Below are 16,183 nucleotides of genomic sequence, written 5' to 3'. Positions count from 1 at the left end.
AGGGGAGCCGGGCGAGTCCATTGCGCGGCGCGGGGGGGGGGGAGGGGGGGGAAGAACGGAACCATCCCAAGGTCTCACCTGTCATGGACGCCGCAGGCCCGGCCGGTTCCGGCCGCTCATCCCGGGACTCGCGGGTTTGTTTTTTTTATTTCCTCCCGGTTCCGGAAAGAGGAAAAATAAAAATAAAATTTAATTTAAAAAGCAGCGACGGAAGGAAACGGGAGCGAAAACAGCGCGGGGGGGGGCGGGGGGGGCCGTGAGGGGGAGACCCCGCGCGCGCGCCGGCCCCGGGGGCGTGGTTATGACGTCATAGAGGGCGAGGTTACGTAGAGGGGCGGACGGAAGGGGCGGGGCTCTCCCCCGGCGTTAATTAAAGCTCATTTACATAAATCTGCATAAATTAGCGTTTATTAACACTTTTTCCACTCGTTTATTGCCAAAAAAAGCTCCCGCGAGAAGCGGAAAAACCGCGAGAATTCACCCGAAGCGCAGTGAAAATCCTGGCCCTGGAATTTGGGGGGAAAAAAATCCCAAATTCGGGGGAAAAACACAAAGTGAAGAAAGAAAAAATCCCAAATTTGGGGAAAAACCAAAAAGTGCAGGGGAAAAAATCCCAGATTTGGGGAAAAAGCCAAAAAGTGCAGGGGAAAAAGTCCCAAATTTCATTTTTTTCCTGATTAAAAACCTCCCCCACCTCGGAATTCCCTGCCCCAAACTCATTTTGGGGGAAAAAAGCAAATTTGGGGGGTTTCTGGCCAGAAAGAGGAAGGAATTTGGGGGAAATGAGGAATTTTGGGGGTTCTGGGAAGCCCTGGGGGCGCTGGAGGCAAAATCCACAATTTAAGGCAATTTTGGGATGTTTTGAGCACCAGTTGTGGGGTTTGGGAAGGATTTGAGGTTTTTTTGGGAAAAATTTGGAGTTTTTTTTGGAAGTTGCTGCTAAAATCCCCCCGAGGGATCATTTCTGGAGTAAAATTCTTTTGGAGAAAAATGTTTTTGGGGGGTAAAAACCCGGGAAAATGGGAATAAAATCCCAGGAAAATGGGAATAAAAACTGAGGAAAAACGGGAATAAAATCCAGGAAAAACGGGATTAAAAATCCACCTCTGGATGGAATTTTGTCTGAACCCCCAAATCCCCCCCAAAAAAAAGATCTGGGAAAGGGAAAATTGGGGGGAAAAAAGGAGATTTTGGTGCTGGTTTGGCCTCGGGATCTGCAGCCGGGATCCACTGGGGTTTTCCAATGGGATTCCCACGGGATCCACCCTTGGCCAAGGGATCGGGGAGGGATTCCTGGGGGGCCCCCCCTTTTCCGGCAGGATTCCCAAGGGATCAACCAGGGATTCCCAGCAGGATCTCCCCTTGATTCCCGAGGGATCCCTCAGGATCAATCCCAGCAGGATTCTCACTCCGGGGATCCCTGGGATCCCCATTCCTACAGGATCCCCACTCCCAGGATCCTCGTTCCTGCTGTCAGTCCCAGCAGATTCCTGTGGATTCCCAGGGGGATCCCAGTGGATCCAGCAGGATCCCAAATCCCCGGGATCCCCGTTCCTATTGTCAGTCCCAGCAGATCCCGGGTGGATCCAGCAGGATCCCCACGATCCCAGGGATCTCCATTCCTGCTGTCAGTCCCAGCAGATTCCCGCTGATTCCAGAGGGATCCCAGTGGATCCAGCGGGATCCCCACTCCCAGGATCCCCAGGATCAGTCCCAGCAGGATCCCCGGGATCCCCGTTCTCATTGACAGCCCCAGCAGATCCCGGGGTGAGATCCCAGTGGATCCAGCAGGATCAGTCCCAGCAGGATCTCCATTCCCAGGATCCCCGTTCTCGCTGTCAGTCCCAGCAGATTCCCACCAATCCTGGCTGGATCCCGGGGCGGATCCCAGGGCGGATCCCAGGGCGGATCCCAGGGCGGATCCGGGGGCGGATCCCTCAGTCGGGTTTGCGGCCCAGCCTGCGGAAGACGCTGCGGGGGCCGCAGGAGGAGCTGCTGACCTGGCCGCAGCCCCAGGCGCCCCCCGAGCTGGACACGGCCCCGTCCTGCGCCGCCGTCGCCGCCGTTCCGGAACATTCCCGGCGCTTCTTCAGCACGCCGGCGTAGGGCAGCGCCTCGGGATCCGCCGGATCCCCCGCGCCGGCATCGGCCGCGGCCGTGGCGGGGTCGGGGCCCTCCGGGGCGGCGCCCAGGCGGCTGAACACCCCCGAGGGCTGAGGGAGAGACAGGAGCGCAAATGGCAGATCCCAGCGGATCCCGGCTCCTGCAGCACCCCTGGATCCCCTGGATCCCTCCCTCCATGGATCCTGCAGCACCCCTGGATCCCCTGGATCCTCCCCCATGGATCCTGCAGCACCCCTGGATCCTCCCCCCTGGATCCCGCCTGCCTTGGATCCCCTGGATCCCCCCCTCCATGGATCCCGCCTCCCCTGGATCCTGATCCTTAGATTGCAGATCCTTCTCCCCCTGGTTCTCACCTCCCCTGGATCCTGATCCATGGATTTTGGATCCTTTTTCCCCTCGATCTTGGCCCCTCTGGATCCTGGATCCTTCCCTCCCTGGATCCTTCCTTTCCCTGGATCTCTCCCTCTCTGGATCCTTTTCCCCACTGGATCCTTCCCTTCCCTCGATCCTTCCCCACTGGATCCTCCCCCCCGCCAGGATCCCAGCCCCCTCTCCTGCTCTCCCGTATTTCACCGTCAGATCCCAGATGGATCCAGCCCCTCCCCCACACCAGATCCCACCCCCCTGATCCCCACCCCCACCCTGGATCCCCCCCCAGATCCCTCGGGATCCCCTGGGATCCCCCCCTCACCTTGGCTCCGGCGGCTGCGGCCGCTTTGGCCTCGGCCCCGAGGCGCTCGAACACCGAGGGCCGGCCCAGACCTGCAGGGTTTGGGGGAAAATTCAGGGATTTGGGGAAAATTGGGGATTCTGGGGGGAAAAATGGGGGGGATTTGGGATCCGGGAAGGGAAACTTGGGATCTGGGAGGGGAAACTGGGGGTTTGGGAGGGGAATTTTGGGATTGAGGAGAGGAAATTCGGGATCCACCAGGGAAACCCAGGATCCACCAAGGAGCCCCAGGATCCAAGAGGAGAAACTCAGGATCCAGGAGGAGAAATTGAGGATCCAGGAGGGGGAATTTTGGGGATCCAGGAAGGAAAATTTGGGATCCAGGAAGGAAAATTTGGGATCCACCAGGGAGCCCCAGGATTCAAGAGGGGCACTTTGGGATCCAGGAAGGAAAATTCAGGATCCAGGAAAGGAAGCTGGGGGATCCAGGAGGGGAAATTCAGGATCCAAAAGGGGAAATTTGGGATCCACCGGGGACGCCCCGGGACCCAGGAGGGGAAATCCAGGAGCACAAACCCCGGGATCCGCCGGGATCCGCCGGGATCCGCCGCGCACGCACCTCGGGCCGCCTGCAGGCGCAGGATGTGGCGGCTGCGGGCCGTGGTGCCCTTGGGCAGCTGGATCACGTACTTGCCCTCGGCCTCGGCCGTCACCCGGCGCCGCTTGGGCAGCGCCGACGGCGCCTCGGAGCCGGATCCGCCTGCGGGGAGGGGGGAAAAGGGATCCGGGGAGCGGGGATCCACTGCGATGGATGCAGGGGGATCCGGGGGGATCTGCTCCTTCCTGACTGGGCTGCGGTGATGCCAGGGCTCTCCAGCCCCTCTGGAGTGATCCCAGCTCCACCCTGATCACTCTGGATCAATCCCAGCTCTGCCCTGATCCCTTTGGATCAATCCCAGCCCCTCTGGATCGATCCCAGCTCTGCCCTGATCCCTTTGGATCAATCCCAGCCCCTCTGGATCACTCGATCCCCATCTCCCTGCCCTCCCCCAGGCTCTCCAGCCCCACAGTAGATCCCTGAGGGATCCCCGGCTATTTTGGGAGGGAAAAGCCCCATTTGGGGTCCTTACCGGCGCCGTTGGGGACGGTGACGGAGATCCCGGTGCCGGGCGGGTTCCGGGGGGCGCGGGGCGGGCCGGGATCGCGGCTCAGGCTCTTGGTGATCATCCTGCCCGCGGCCCCGCACGGATCCCGGCCCTGATCCCGGCCCTGATCCCGCTGCTGATCCCGGCCCTGTTCCCGCTGGTGATCCCAGGGCTGATCCCGCTGATCCCGCCGGGATCCCCCCACAGCCTCGGGCTGCAGCGACTCCGAGGCCGCCCGGCACATTTCCTGCGGGGGATCCACAACGACGGGAAGGTTTGGGGGGTCCCAGCGGGTCCCAGCGGGTCCCAGCGGATCCCAGCGGGTCCCAGCGGATCCCGTACCTGCCTGTGGACCACCTTGGCGTGGCGCAGGATGGCGATGACGTCGCCCACCACGGTGATGCCCAGCTCCTTCATCAGCTCCTTGGTCAGGTCCAGCAGCATGTTCTTGTGGATCCTGGGGGGGGGGGACGGGATCCACTGGGATCCGCTGGGATCCGCTGCAGAGATCCCCTCCCTCCTGCCCGGATCCACTGAAACGTACCCACATTGCCCCGGGATCCACCCCCCATTCCTGGGGGGCTCTCCCCCCCATTTTTGGGCTCTCCCCCCCATTTTTGGGGTCTCTCTCCCCATTTTTGGGGGTCCCTCCTTCATTTTTGGGGGTCTCTCCCCCCCATTCTCGGGGGTCTCTCCTTCATTTTTGGGGGTCTCTCCCAGGGGTCTCTCTCCCCATTTTTGGGGATCTCTCTCCCCATTTTTGGGGTCTCTATCCCCATTTTTGGGGGTCTCTCCTCTCAATTTTTGGGGGTCTCTCCCCCCCATTTTTGGGATCTCTCTCTCCCCACTTTTGGGGGTCTCTCCCCCCCATTTCTGGGGGTCTCTCCTCTCCATTTTTGGGTCTCTCTCCCCCCATTTTTGGGTCTCTCTCCCCCCATTTTTGGGGGTCTCTCTCCCCATTTTTGGGGGTCTCTCCTCTCCATTTTTGGGGGTCTCTCTCCCCATTTTTGGGGGTCTCTCCTCCCCATTTTTGGGATCTCTCTCTCCCCATTTTTGGGTCTCTCCCCCCCCATTTTTGGGGGTCTCTCCTCTCCATTTTTGGGGATCTCTCTCCCCATTTTTCGGGGTCTCTCCTCCCCATTTTTGGGATCTCTCTCTCCCCATTTTTGGGTCTCTCCCCCCCCATTTTTGGGGGTCTCTCTCCCCATTTTTGGGGGTCTCTCTCCCCATTTTTGGGGGTCTCTCTCCCCATTTTGGGGTCTCTCTTCCCCACCTGTTGTCCACGAAGGCCACGGCGTAGCCCAGGGCAGGGCCCGGGGGGATCCCGGCGTCCTCAAAGAAACGGAGCCACTCCGAGGTGGCTGCGGAAAAATGGGGGGAAAATACGGGAAAAAAATGAGAAAAAATGGGAAAAATGGGGAAAAATGGGAAAATGAGAAAAAACAGGGGGAAAATGGGAAAAAAAGAGAAAAATGGGAAAAAAACAGGAAAAATATGAGAAAATGGGGAAAGATGTGGAAAAAAAAGAGAAAATGGGGATAAATGAGGGGAGGAAATAGGGAAGAATTGGGAAAATGGGGGAAAATGGGGGGAAATGGGGGAAAATGAGAAAAAAAAAGAGGAAAAAAAGGAAAACGTGGAAAAACAGGGAGGGAAATGGGAAAAATGAGAAAAATAGGAAAAAAGTAGGTGAAAAGGGGGAAAACAAGAGAAAAATTGAGATAAATGAGGAAAAGATCGGTAAAAATGGGGAAAATTGGGAAAAAATAGGGGGAAATGGGAAAAAGATGGCAAAAAATGGAGAGAAATTCGAAAAAAAATGGGGGAAAAGGGGGGAAATGGGGGAAAGTAGGGAAAATGTGATTGGGGGATTGGGAAAATGGGATTTGGGGATTTTAGGGGGAAAATGTGATTGGGGGATTGGGAAAATGGGATTTGGGCAGGGGAAAAATTTGATTTTAGGGGAGAAGATGGGATTTGGGGGCAAAAAAGGGATTTAGGGGGAGGAAAGGGAATTTGGGGTGAAAAATTTGGATTGGGGGAGGGGAATGGGACCAGGAGGGGGAGGGGCAGCCCAGGGTGACTCCAGGGTCATTCCAGGCGTTCCCAGCTGTCCCTGGATTAACAGGAATGGGGGGGGCAGGGGAGGGGTTTGGGAGGGGATTTTGGGGATTTTGGGGGTCCAGCCCTCGTCAGGAGATTTTGAAAGGGATTTTTGGGAGGTTTTTTAAGGAATTTGGGGGATTTTGGGGTTGTTTGACGGAGAATTTTGAATTTATTTTTTTTAAATTATGGGGTGTTTTACAGAAAATTTTAGAATTTTTGGGGTGGTTATGGTGAATTTTCGGGTCTTTAGCGGGGATGGGGGGGAATTTTGGGATGTTTCACAGGGAATTTTGGGGGTGTTTGGGGGAATTTTTGGGGTTTTTTGGGTCCATCCCTCACCCATGGTGCTGAGCTGGATTTGGCAGAGCCGGATCAGGCAGGAGCGATCTGGGGGGGGTGAGGAGAGAGGTCAGGGGGGGTTTTTTGAGGGGCTGCCCCACATCCCCCCCACCCAGAGACCCCCAAAAACCTCTCCTGACCCCTCAGATCCCCCCAAACCCCCCAGACCCTTCCTCAATGTCTCTTTCGCCTCAGACCCCCCCCTTTCCCTCCTCCTGATCCCCCCGAACGCCCCCAGACCCCCCAAACCCCTCAGACCCCTCCCCATTTTCCCTTTCCCCTCAGACCCCTCTCACCCCACAGATCCCCCATTTTCCCTCAGACCCCTCCTCAATTTCCCTTTCCCCTCCGACCCCCCTCACCCCACAGATCCCCCTGACCCCCCGACCCCTTCTCAACTTCCCTTTTCCCTCACACCCCCCTCCCCATTTCCCCTCAGACTCCTCCTTATTTTCTCCTTCCCCTCACGCTCCACCCTCACCCCTCGGACCCCCTCAGACCCTTCCTCAATTTCCTTTTCCCCTCAGACCCCTCCTCATTTTCCCTTTCCCCTCAGACCCCCCTCACCCCACAGATCCCCCATTTTCCCTCAGACCCCTCCTCAATTTCCCTTTCCCCTCACACGCCCCTCCCCATTTTCCCTCAGACCCCTCCTCAATCTCCCTTTCCCCTCAGACTCCTCCTTATTTTCTCTTTCCCCTCACGCTCCGCCCTCACCCCTCGGACCCCCTCAGACCCTTCCTCAATCTCCTTTTCCCCTCAGACCCCTCCCCATTTTCCCTCAGAGCCCCCAGCCCCCCCCATTCCCCCCTCACCTCCCCTCGCCCCATCCCGGGGCCCCCACGGGACGCGCCGGAAGTGACGTCAGGCGCCGCCGGAGGGGGAGGGGCCGGGCCGAGGAGGGCGCCCCCCAGCGGACGGAGCGTGAGGGCGGCGCTGGACGGTACCAAGGGGAGACAGAGGGGGGGACGGGGGGGGAGCGACCGCGAAACGCCCCAAAAACTGCCCAGAAACCGCCCCGAAACTGCCGCGAAACGCCCCAAAAACTGCCCAGAAACCGCCCCGAAACTGCCGCGAAACGCCCCAAAACCTGTCCCGAAATCTGCCCTAAACCGCCCCAAAAACTGTCCCGAAACTGTCCCAAATCGCCCCAAAACTGCCTCATAGCCGCCCCAAAACTGCCACGAAACCTCTCCAAAATATGCCCCAAAACTGCGATGAAACTGCCCCAGAACGGACCCCAAACTGCCTCAAAACCTGCCCCAAAGCTGTCCCAAAAATTGCTCCAAAACTGCCCCAAAAACCGCCCCAAAAACTGTCCTGAAACTGTCCGAAAATCTGCTCCAAAACTGCCCCAAAACTGCCACGAACCCGCCCCAAAAACTGTCCCGAAACTGCCTCAAAACCGCCCCAAAATCTGCCCAAAAACTGCCTCAAAACAGCCCCAAAGCTGTCCCAAAACTGCCCCAAAAATGCCTCAAAACCTGCCCTAAACCCAGCCTGAACCCAGCCCTAAATGTGTCCTGAATGTGTCCCCAAATGGACCCTAAATGTGTCCCCAAATTGGTCCCAAATATGTCCCAAAATGTGTCCCCAGAACAGCCCTGAACGTGATTCTAAACTGCTCCTAAATTTGTCCCAAAGAGGCTCCAAAACCAGACCCTAACTGGCCCTAAATGTGTCCCCAAACTGACCCTAAATTTGCCCCCAAACAGCCCTAAAATGGCCCTGAATGTGTCCCCAGATGAGCCCTAAATGTGTCCCCAAACAGCCCTAAAACGGCCCCAAATGCACCCAAAACTGACCCCAAAAGTGGCCCCAAACATCCCTGAACCCGTCCTGGCTCTGCCCCAAATTTGGGGACCCCACCCTGCCCCGAGGGGGCCCAGCCCCAATTTTGGGGTGGGGGAGGTCCCTTCCTGTCCCCTCCCAGCGTTTGGATCCCGGGAATTCTTTGGGGTCCCCTCTGAACCCCCCAGGGGATTTTTGGGGTCCCTCCCCTGCCCCTGCACCCCAGAAACCCCAAATTCCCCCAGGGGGTAAATCCGGATTTTCCTGTTCCAGCCTCGTGTCGGGATGGGGCTGAACGGAGCCTACAAGCAGGTAGGGCTGGGGACACCCCAAAAATCTGAATTTGGGACTCCTGGGACACCCCAAAATCCACATGGGGCGGATTCTCTGCCCCAAACCCCAAATTTGAGGGTCCCGGGACACCCCAAAATCCAAACTGGGAGGATTCCCTGCCCCAAACCCCAAACTGGGCGGGGGACACCCCAAAAACCCTGAATTTGGGGGTCTCAGATCACCCCAAAACCCAAACCGGGTGGATTCCCTGCCCTAACCCCCAAATTTGGGGATCCTGGGACACCCCAAAATCCAAATGGGGTCAATTCCCTGCCCCAAAACCCAAATCTGGGGGTCCCAAATCTCTTAATTTGGGATCACAGAGCCCCCAACTCCCCAAATTTTGGGGCTCCCCCAACCCCAAACTCCCACAGGAACCCCTGAGAATGGGGGTGGGGGATCCTGGGAATTTTGGGGGATCTTGGGAATTTTGGGGGATCCTGGGAATTTCAGGGTGTGCTTCAACCCCCTCCCCCCCAAATTTGGGGTCTCCACCCCCCAAATTTGGGGTCGTTCCCCCCCAGCTGGAGCCTCTGGAGCCTCGTGAGACGCCGCCCCCCAAGGTACCCCCTGCCCAAGCCCTTCCCTGCATCGTGGATGGGACAAAACCCCCAAAATTAACCAAAAACCCCCCAATTTCGGGGTGTCTGTCCCCCCCCAAACCCCAGCGCCCCCACGGCGCCGCACTCTTCGTCCTCCTCTCCGTCCTCTTCCTCCTCACCTTCCTCCTCCTCCTCCTCCACCTGCGCGCCCATGGCGGCGACGCCGACGTCACCTGTGGGGACACCTGCAGGTAAGGCTGGGTGTGGGGGTGAGGGGACCCCAAAAACCCCCCAGGACACCCCAAAAAACTCCCCAGGACCCCTCAAATCCCCCCCCAGGACCCCTCAAAACCCCCCTGGACCCCACAAAACCCCCCTGGAGCCCCCAAAACTCCCCCAGGACCCCACAAAAAACTTCCCAGGACCCCTCAAATCCCCCCCCAGGACCCCTCAAAACCCTCTAGGACCGCCCAAAAAAAACCCCAGAATCCCCCCAAAACCCCCCAGGACCCCCAAAAAAAAACCCCTAAAACCCCCCCAGGACCCCCAAAAACCCCCTAGGACCGCCCAAAAAAAACCTAGAATCCCCCCAAAACCCCCCAGGACCCCCCCAAAAACCCCCCAGGACCCCCCAAACCCCCCCCAAATTGGGCAGGATCGTGCTGGTGGAGAGCATCCCCGAGGGCCTGGCCGTGGGCACCGTGCCCGGCCCCTCCACCTTCGAGGCCTGGCAGGAGCTGCTGGCCAGGGCCACCCGCAGCGTGGACATCGCCTCCTTCTACTGGACACTGACCAACGCCGACACACGGACGCACGAGCCCAGCGCGGAGCAGGTCTGCTGCCCGTTCTGACCTCCCTAGCATTTTTTGCCCTTTTTTCCTGTTTTTTCCCCCATTTTTTCCCCTATTTTTTGCTCCTGTTTTACCCATTTTTACGCTTTTTTTTGCCTATTTTTTACCCATTTTTTCCCTTTTTATGTCCATTTTTGCCCCTTTTTTGCCTACTTTTTCCCATGTTTTTGTCCATTTTTGCTCCTTTTTTTGCTTGGTTTTGCCTGTTTTTTACCTGGCTTTTGCCTGATTTTTGCCCCTTTTTCCCCAATTTTGTCCATTTTTTCCCATTTTATTTTTGCTCATTTTTGCCCATTTCCCCCCAGTTTTGTCCATTTTTTCACCTGTTTTTTTTTGCCCATTTTTACCCATTTTTCCTTGTTTTTTTCCTCCCATTTCCCCCCATTTTCCCCCCATTTCTCCCTGTTTTTTTTCCCAATTTCCCCCGATTTGTCCCCATTTTCCCGCCCTCAGGGTGAGCAGCTCCTGGCGGCGCTGCAGCGGCTGCCGGACCACGATTTCCCCATTTTTCCCCCCAATTTCCCCATTTTCCCCCATTTCCCCATTTTCCCCCCCATTTTCCCCATTTCCCCATTTTTCCCATTTTCCCCTGATTTGTCCCCATTTTCCCCTGCCCTCAGGGTGAGCGGCTCCTGGCGGCGCTGCAGCGGCTGCCAGCCCGCGATTTCCCCATTTTCCCCCGCATTTTCCCCCATTTTCCCCATTTCCCCATTTTTCCCATTTTCCCCTGATTTGTCCCCATTTTCCCCTGCCCTCAGGGTGAGCGGCTCCTGGCGGCGCTGCAGCGGCTGCCGGCCCGCGATTTCCCCATTTTCCCATTTTCCCCTGATTTGTCCCCATTTTCCCCTGCCCTCAGGGTGAGCGGCTCCTGGCGGCGCTGCAGCGGCTGCCGGCCCGTGGCGTGGCCGTGCGCGTTGCGGTCAGCGCGCCCTCGCCCTCCGCGCCCCTGGACGATCTCCGAGCCCTGGAGCGCAGCGGTGAGCGGGGACGGGGCCGCCCCCGAATTTGGGGGTCCCGGTGGGATCCAGGGGGGGGTCCAGGTTCGGGTGGGTGACGGCGGTGCCGGCGCCGCAGGTGCGGCCGTGCGCGCCGTGGACCTGCCGCGCCTGACGGGCGGCGTGCTGCACACCAAGTTCTGGCTGGTGGACGGCGCCCATCTCTACATCGGCAGCGCCAACATGGACTGGAGGGCCCTGACGCAGGTGGGTTGTGACGGGGGTGGGGACAAACCCGGTGGGATTGGTGCCGAACCCAGCATGGATGGTGCCAAACCCAATGGATGGTGCCAAACCCAGCATGGATGGTGCCAAACCCAATGGGGTCAGTTTGGAACCCAATGGATGGTGCCAAACCCAACGTGGATGGTGCCAAACCCAATGGGGTCAGTTTGGAACCCAATGGATGGTGCCAAACCCAATGGGGTCAGTTTGGAACCCAATGGATGGTGCCAAACCCAATGGGGTCAGTTTGGAACCCAATGGATGGTGCCAAACCCAATGGGGTCAGTTTGGAACCCAGTGGATGGTGCCAAACCCAACGTGGATGGTGCCAAACCCAATGGGGTCAGTTTGGAACCCAATGGATGGTGCCAAACCCAATGGGGTTGGTGTGGAACCCAATGGGGTTGACCCCAAACCAATGGACGGTGCCAAACCCGGTGGGGTTGGTGTGGAACCCAATGGGGTTGACCCCAAACCCAATGAGCTTGACCAAAACTCAATGGATGGTGCCAAACCCAACACAGATGACCCCAAACCCAATGACTTGACCCAAACCCAACATGGACGGTGCCAAACCCAATGGATGGTGCCAAACCCAACACAGATGGACCCAAACCCAACACAGATGGTGCCAAACTCAATGGACGGTGCCAAACCCAATGAGCTTGACCCCAAACCCAACACAGATGGTGCCAAACCCAATGGATGGTGCCAAACCCAACACAGATGATCCCAAACCCAACGAGCTTGACCCAAACCCAACACGGACGGTTCCAAAGCCACCAGTTGGCGCTCAACCCAACGGCATGGGCACCCCCACCCCCATCACCGGGGCCATCCCAACCCCGTCCATCGGGGAGGGACAACGACGCCGTCCCACGCGCCGCAGGTGAAGGAGCTCGGAGCCGCCATCTACAACTGCAGCTGCTTGGCCAAAGATTTGAGCAAAATCTTCGAGGCCTACTGGTCACTGGGCGTCCCCGACGCGTCCATCCCGGCGCCGTGGCCGGACAGCTTCTCCACCTCCATCAACCTGGAGACCCCGCTGGAGATGACGCTCAACGGCACGGAGGCCGCCGTCTTCTTCTCGGTAGGTGCCGCACCGGCGCTGGGGTCACCACACCGGGGTCACCACGATGGGGTCACCACGATGGGGTCACCATACATGGGGGTCACCGTACATGAGGGTCACCACACTGGGGTCACACCCACTGTGGGTCACCACAATGGGGCCAAACCCACCCTGATGTCACCAAACCAGGGTCACCATGCTGGGGGTCACCACACCAGGGTCACCACACCATGGGTCAAACCCACCGTGGGTCAAACCCACCATGGGTCACCACACTGGGGGTCACCATGCTGGGGTCAAACCCACCCTGATGTCACCACACCGGGGTCACACCCACCATGGGTCACACCCACCATGGGTCACACCCACTGTGGGTCACCATACCGGGGGTCACCATACTGGGGGTCACCACCCTGATGTCACCACACCAGGGGTCACCACACCAGGGGGTCACCATACTGGGAGTCACCACCCTGATGTCACCACGCTGGGAGTCACCATACCAGGGGTCACCATGCTGGGGGTCACCACGCTGATGTCACCACACTGGGGGTCACCACACCAGGGGTCACCACACCAGGGGTCACCATACCGGGGGTCACCACACCAAGGTCCCACCCCCCGCGTTGCCCCCTCCCCGCAGAGCTCCCCGCCCCCTCTGTGCGCCGCCGGCCGCACCCCGGACCTGGACGCTCTCCTGTCGGTGATCGACGGCGCCGAGTCCTTCGTGGACGTGGCGGTGATGAGCTACGTGGTCGGCACGGAGTTCTCGCGGCCGCGGCGCTTCTGGCCGGCCATCGACGAGCGGCTGCGGCGCGCCGTGGTGGAGCGCGGGGCCGCGCTGCGGCTGCTGGCCGGCTGCTGGCCCCACAGCCAGGCCGCCATGTTCCCCTTCCTGCGCTCCCTGGCCGCCCTGGCCGACAACGGAACCCGCTACGGCGTCCAGGTGGTGCGTGGCAACGGGCGGGTGACAACGGGCGGGTGACAACGGGGGGGGGTGACATCAGGGGGTGACATCGGGGGGTGACATCGGGGAGGGGAGTGACATTGGGGGGGGATGGCAATGACATCAGGGGGGTGACAGTCCCCTGAGGAGGTGACAGTGCCCTCAGGGGTGTGACAGTCCCTTGGCAGGTGACAGTCCTTTTTGGGGGAGTCCTTTCGAGGTGTGCCAATCCCCTCTGAGGGGTGACAATCCCCTCAAGGGTGGGTGGTGATAGTCCCCTTTGGGCAGAGGGTGGCAGTCCCTCAGAGGGGTGACAATCCCCTCCGGGTGGGTGACAGTCCCCTGGGGGTGGTGACAGTCCCTTGTAGGGGTGTGCCAGTCCCTCAGGGTGGGTGACAGTCCCTCGGGGAGGTGACAGTCCCTTGTAGGGGTGTGACAGTCCCTCGGGGTGGGTGACAGTCCCTTGTAGGGGTGTGACAGTCCCTCAGGGTGGGTGACAGTCCCTCGGGGTGGGTGACAGTCCCTCGGGGAGGTGACAGTCCCTTGTAGGGGTGTGACAGTCCTTTGTGGGGAGGTGACAATCCCCCCAGAGGTGACAGTCCTTTGTAGGGGTGTGCCAGTCCCTCAGGGTGGGTGACAGTCCCTCGGGGAGGTGACAGTCCCTTGTAGGGGTGTGACAGTCCCTCGGGGAGGTGACAGTCCCTCGGGGAGGTGACAGTCCCTTGTAGGGGTGTGACATCCCTGTCCCCACGGCAGCGCCTGTTCCTGGTGCCGTCCAGCACGGCTCAGAGCCGCATCCCCTTCGCCCGCGTCAGCCACACCAAGTACATGGTGACCGACAAGGCCGCCTACGTGGGTCAGCGCGGGCGTGGGGGGCGCTCTGGGCTGGTTTGGGGGGTGATTTGGGGTGTTTGGGGATGCTTTGGGGTGATTTGGGCTGATTTGGGGCATTTGGGGCGCTTTGGGCTGATTGGGGGTGTGATTTAGGGCGTTTGGGGCGCTCTGGGCTGATTTGGGGTGTTTGGGGGCGTTTGGGCTGATTTGGGGTGTTTGGGGGCGTTTGGGGCGCTTTGGGCTGGTTTGGGGTGTGATTTGGGGCGTTTGGGGGCGTTTGGGGCGCTCTGGGCTGATTTGGGGTGTTTGGGGGCGTTTGGGGCGCTTTGGGCTGGTTTGGGGTGTGATTTGGGGTGTTTGGGGACGCTTTGGGGTGATTTGGGCTGATTTGGGGCATTTGGGGTGCTTTGGGCTGATTTGGGGGGTGATTTGGGGGCGTTTGGGGATGCTTTGGGGGTGTTATAGGGTGTTTTGGGGTGATGTGGGATGTTTGGGGCACTTTGGGCTGATTTGGGGCGTTTGGGGCGCTTTGGGGTGATTTGGGGTGGGATTTGGGGCATTTTGGGGTGTTGTAGGGTGTTTTGGGGGCGATTTGTGCTGTTTTGGGCTGTTTCGGGGGCACTTCGGGCGTGTTTGGGGGTGTTAGAGGGCGTGTGGGGGAGTTTTGGGATGTTTGGGGGCGTTTTGGAGGTGTTTTGGGGTGGTTTAGGGCCTTTGGGGGTATTTCGGTGCATTTTGGGGAGTTTGGGGGTATTTGGGGGTGATTTGGGGTGTTATAGGGCGTGTTGGGGTGTTTGGGGGCATTTTGGAGGTGTTTGGCAGCGTTTTGGTGTCATTTTTGGGTGGTTTTGGGTACTTAGGGGCATTTTGGGAGTGGTTTGGTGCGTGTAGGGCTGTTTTGGGATGTTTTGGGATATTTGGGGGAGTTTTGTCGTCTTTTGGGGTGGTTTTGGCTACTCAGGAGCATTTTGGGTTGTTTTGAGGCACTTTGGGGTGGTTTTGTGGTACTTTGGGGGGGGGTTTTGTGGTATTTTGGTGCATTTGGGTGCGTTTTGGGGGTGTTTTGGGGCGTTTTGACGCGTTTTGAGCTGGCTTTGCAGCGCGTCCCCCCCTGCCCCGTTTCCCCCCCAGGCACGTCCAACTGGTCCGGGGATTACTTCGAGCGCACGGCGGGCTCGGCGCTGGTGGTGGCGCAGCCCGGGCCGGGCGCGGGGACGTTCCGGGAGCGGCTCCGGGCCGTGTTCGAGCGCGATTGGAGCTCCCGCTACAGCGTCGACATCGGCGACACCCGGAGCTGGGCCGGCCGCTGCGGGCCCCGGTAGCGCCGGGGGGACCCCGCGGGGGGCGCCGGGTTTGGGGGGCAAAAATAAAAGAAATGGGTTCGGTGGAGGTGGCGGTGGCGCGGTGTGCGATTGTTGGATCCTCAAACCCTTCCCTGGAGCCCCAAACCCCTCCTTGGACCCCCAAACACATTCCTGGACCCCCAAATCCCATCCCTGGACCCCCAAACCCCTTCCTGGACCCCCAAATCCCATCCCTGGACCCCCAAACCCCTTCCTGGACCCCCAAACATCTCCCTGGACCCCTAAACCCTTCCTGGACCCCAAACCCCTTTCCTGGACCCCCAGATTGCTCCCTAGACTCCCAAACCCTCCCCTGGTTCCCCCAAACCCCTTCCTTGACCCCCAGTCCTATCCCTGGACCCCCAAACCCATCCCTGGACCCCCAAACCCCTTCCTGGACCCCTAAACCCCTTCCTGGACTCCCAAACCTCTTTCTGGGTCCCCCAAACCCATCCCTGGACCCCCAAACCCCTTCCTGGACCCCCCAGTCCCATCCCTGGACCCTCAAACATCTCCCTAGACCCTCAAACCCCTTCCTGGACCCCCAAACCCATCCCTGGACCCCCAAACCTCTTCCTAAAGCCCCCAAATTCCTCCCTGGACCCCCCCAGTCCCATCACACTCCAGGGGTTTTTTTTGGGATTAACATTTATTCTGGCCAAAACAAGCGTGAGGGGCCGGGCTGGGGGGCAGCAGCCTTGTGCCCCCCTTCCCTGGTTAATAGAAACACCCCAAAAAATGGGCCCAAAAGCCCCAAATCCCCCCGAAAAAAAAAAAAGAAAAACAAAAAGAAAAAGCTGGATTAGGAATTTGGGAAGGACGGAGGGAGTTAGAGAGGGTCTGGGGGAGCTCAGTCACCGCTTTTGG

At 59.1% G+C, this 16,183-nt stretch overlaps 2 protein-coding genes across 2 annotated transcripts; one reads left to right on the top strand and one right to left on the bottom strand.

Moving 5' to 3' along the window:
• Nucleotides 1–390: 390 nt before the first annotated feature.
• Nucleotides 391–7,270, bottom strand: CUNH19orf47 (chromosome unknown C19orf47 homolog). Its single transcript, XM_066569960.1, has 8 exons — nucleotides 7,200–7,270; nucleotides 6,385–6,432; nucleotides 5,213–5,300; nucleotides 4,282–4,396; nucleotides 3,925–4,186; nucleotides 3,414–3,554; nucleotides 2,816–2,886; nucleotides 391–2,213 (listed from the first exon to the last, which is right to left on the bottom strand). Exons 2-8 carry the CDS (start codon nucleotides 6,386–6,388, stop codon nucleotides 1,938–1,940), a joined length of 957 nt encoding a protein of 318 aa, XP_066426057.1. The 5' UTR covers nucleotides 6,389–6,432; nucleotides 7,200–7,270; the 3' UTR covers nucleotides 391–1,937.
• PLD3 (phospholipase D family member 3) lies at nucleotides 7,264–15,325 on the top strand. Its single transcript, XM_066569958.1, has 11 exons — nucleotides 7,264–7,327; nucleotides 8,449–8,487; nucleotides 9,033–9,071; nucleotides 9,177–9,301; nucleotides 9,706–9,883; nucleotides 10,758–10,878; nucleotides 10,976–11,103; nucleotides 12,011–12,211; nucleotides 12,837–13,142; nucleotides 13,896–13,995; nucleotides 15,105–15,325. The coding sequence occupies exons 2-11, from the start codon at nucleotides 8,461–8,463 to the stop codon at nucleotides 15,293–15,295; spliced, it is 1,416 nt and encodes a 471-aa protein (XP_066426055.1). The 5' UTR covers nucleotides 7,264–7,327; nucleotides 8,449–8,460; the 3' UTR covers nucleotides 15,296–15,325.
• The last annotated feature ends 858 nt before the right edge of the window (nucleotides 15,326–16,183 follow it).

This window comes from Molothrus aeneus, unplaced genomic scaffold (assembly GCF_037042795.1).
Source record: "Molothrus aeneus isolate 106 unplaced genomic scaffold, BPBGC_Maene_1.0 scaffold_128, whole genome shotgun sequence".
In the NCBI taxonomy this organism is placed as follows: Eukaryota; Metazoa; Chordata; class Aves; order Passeriformes; family Icteridae; genus Molothrus; species Molothrus aeneus.
The sequence above is the reverse complement of the archived record's forward strand: the minus strand, read 5'-3'. Positions and strand labels throughout refer to the sequence as shown.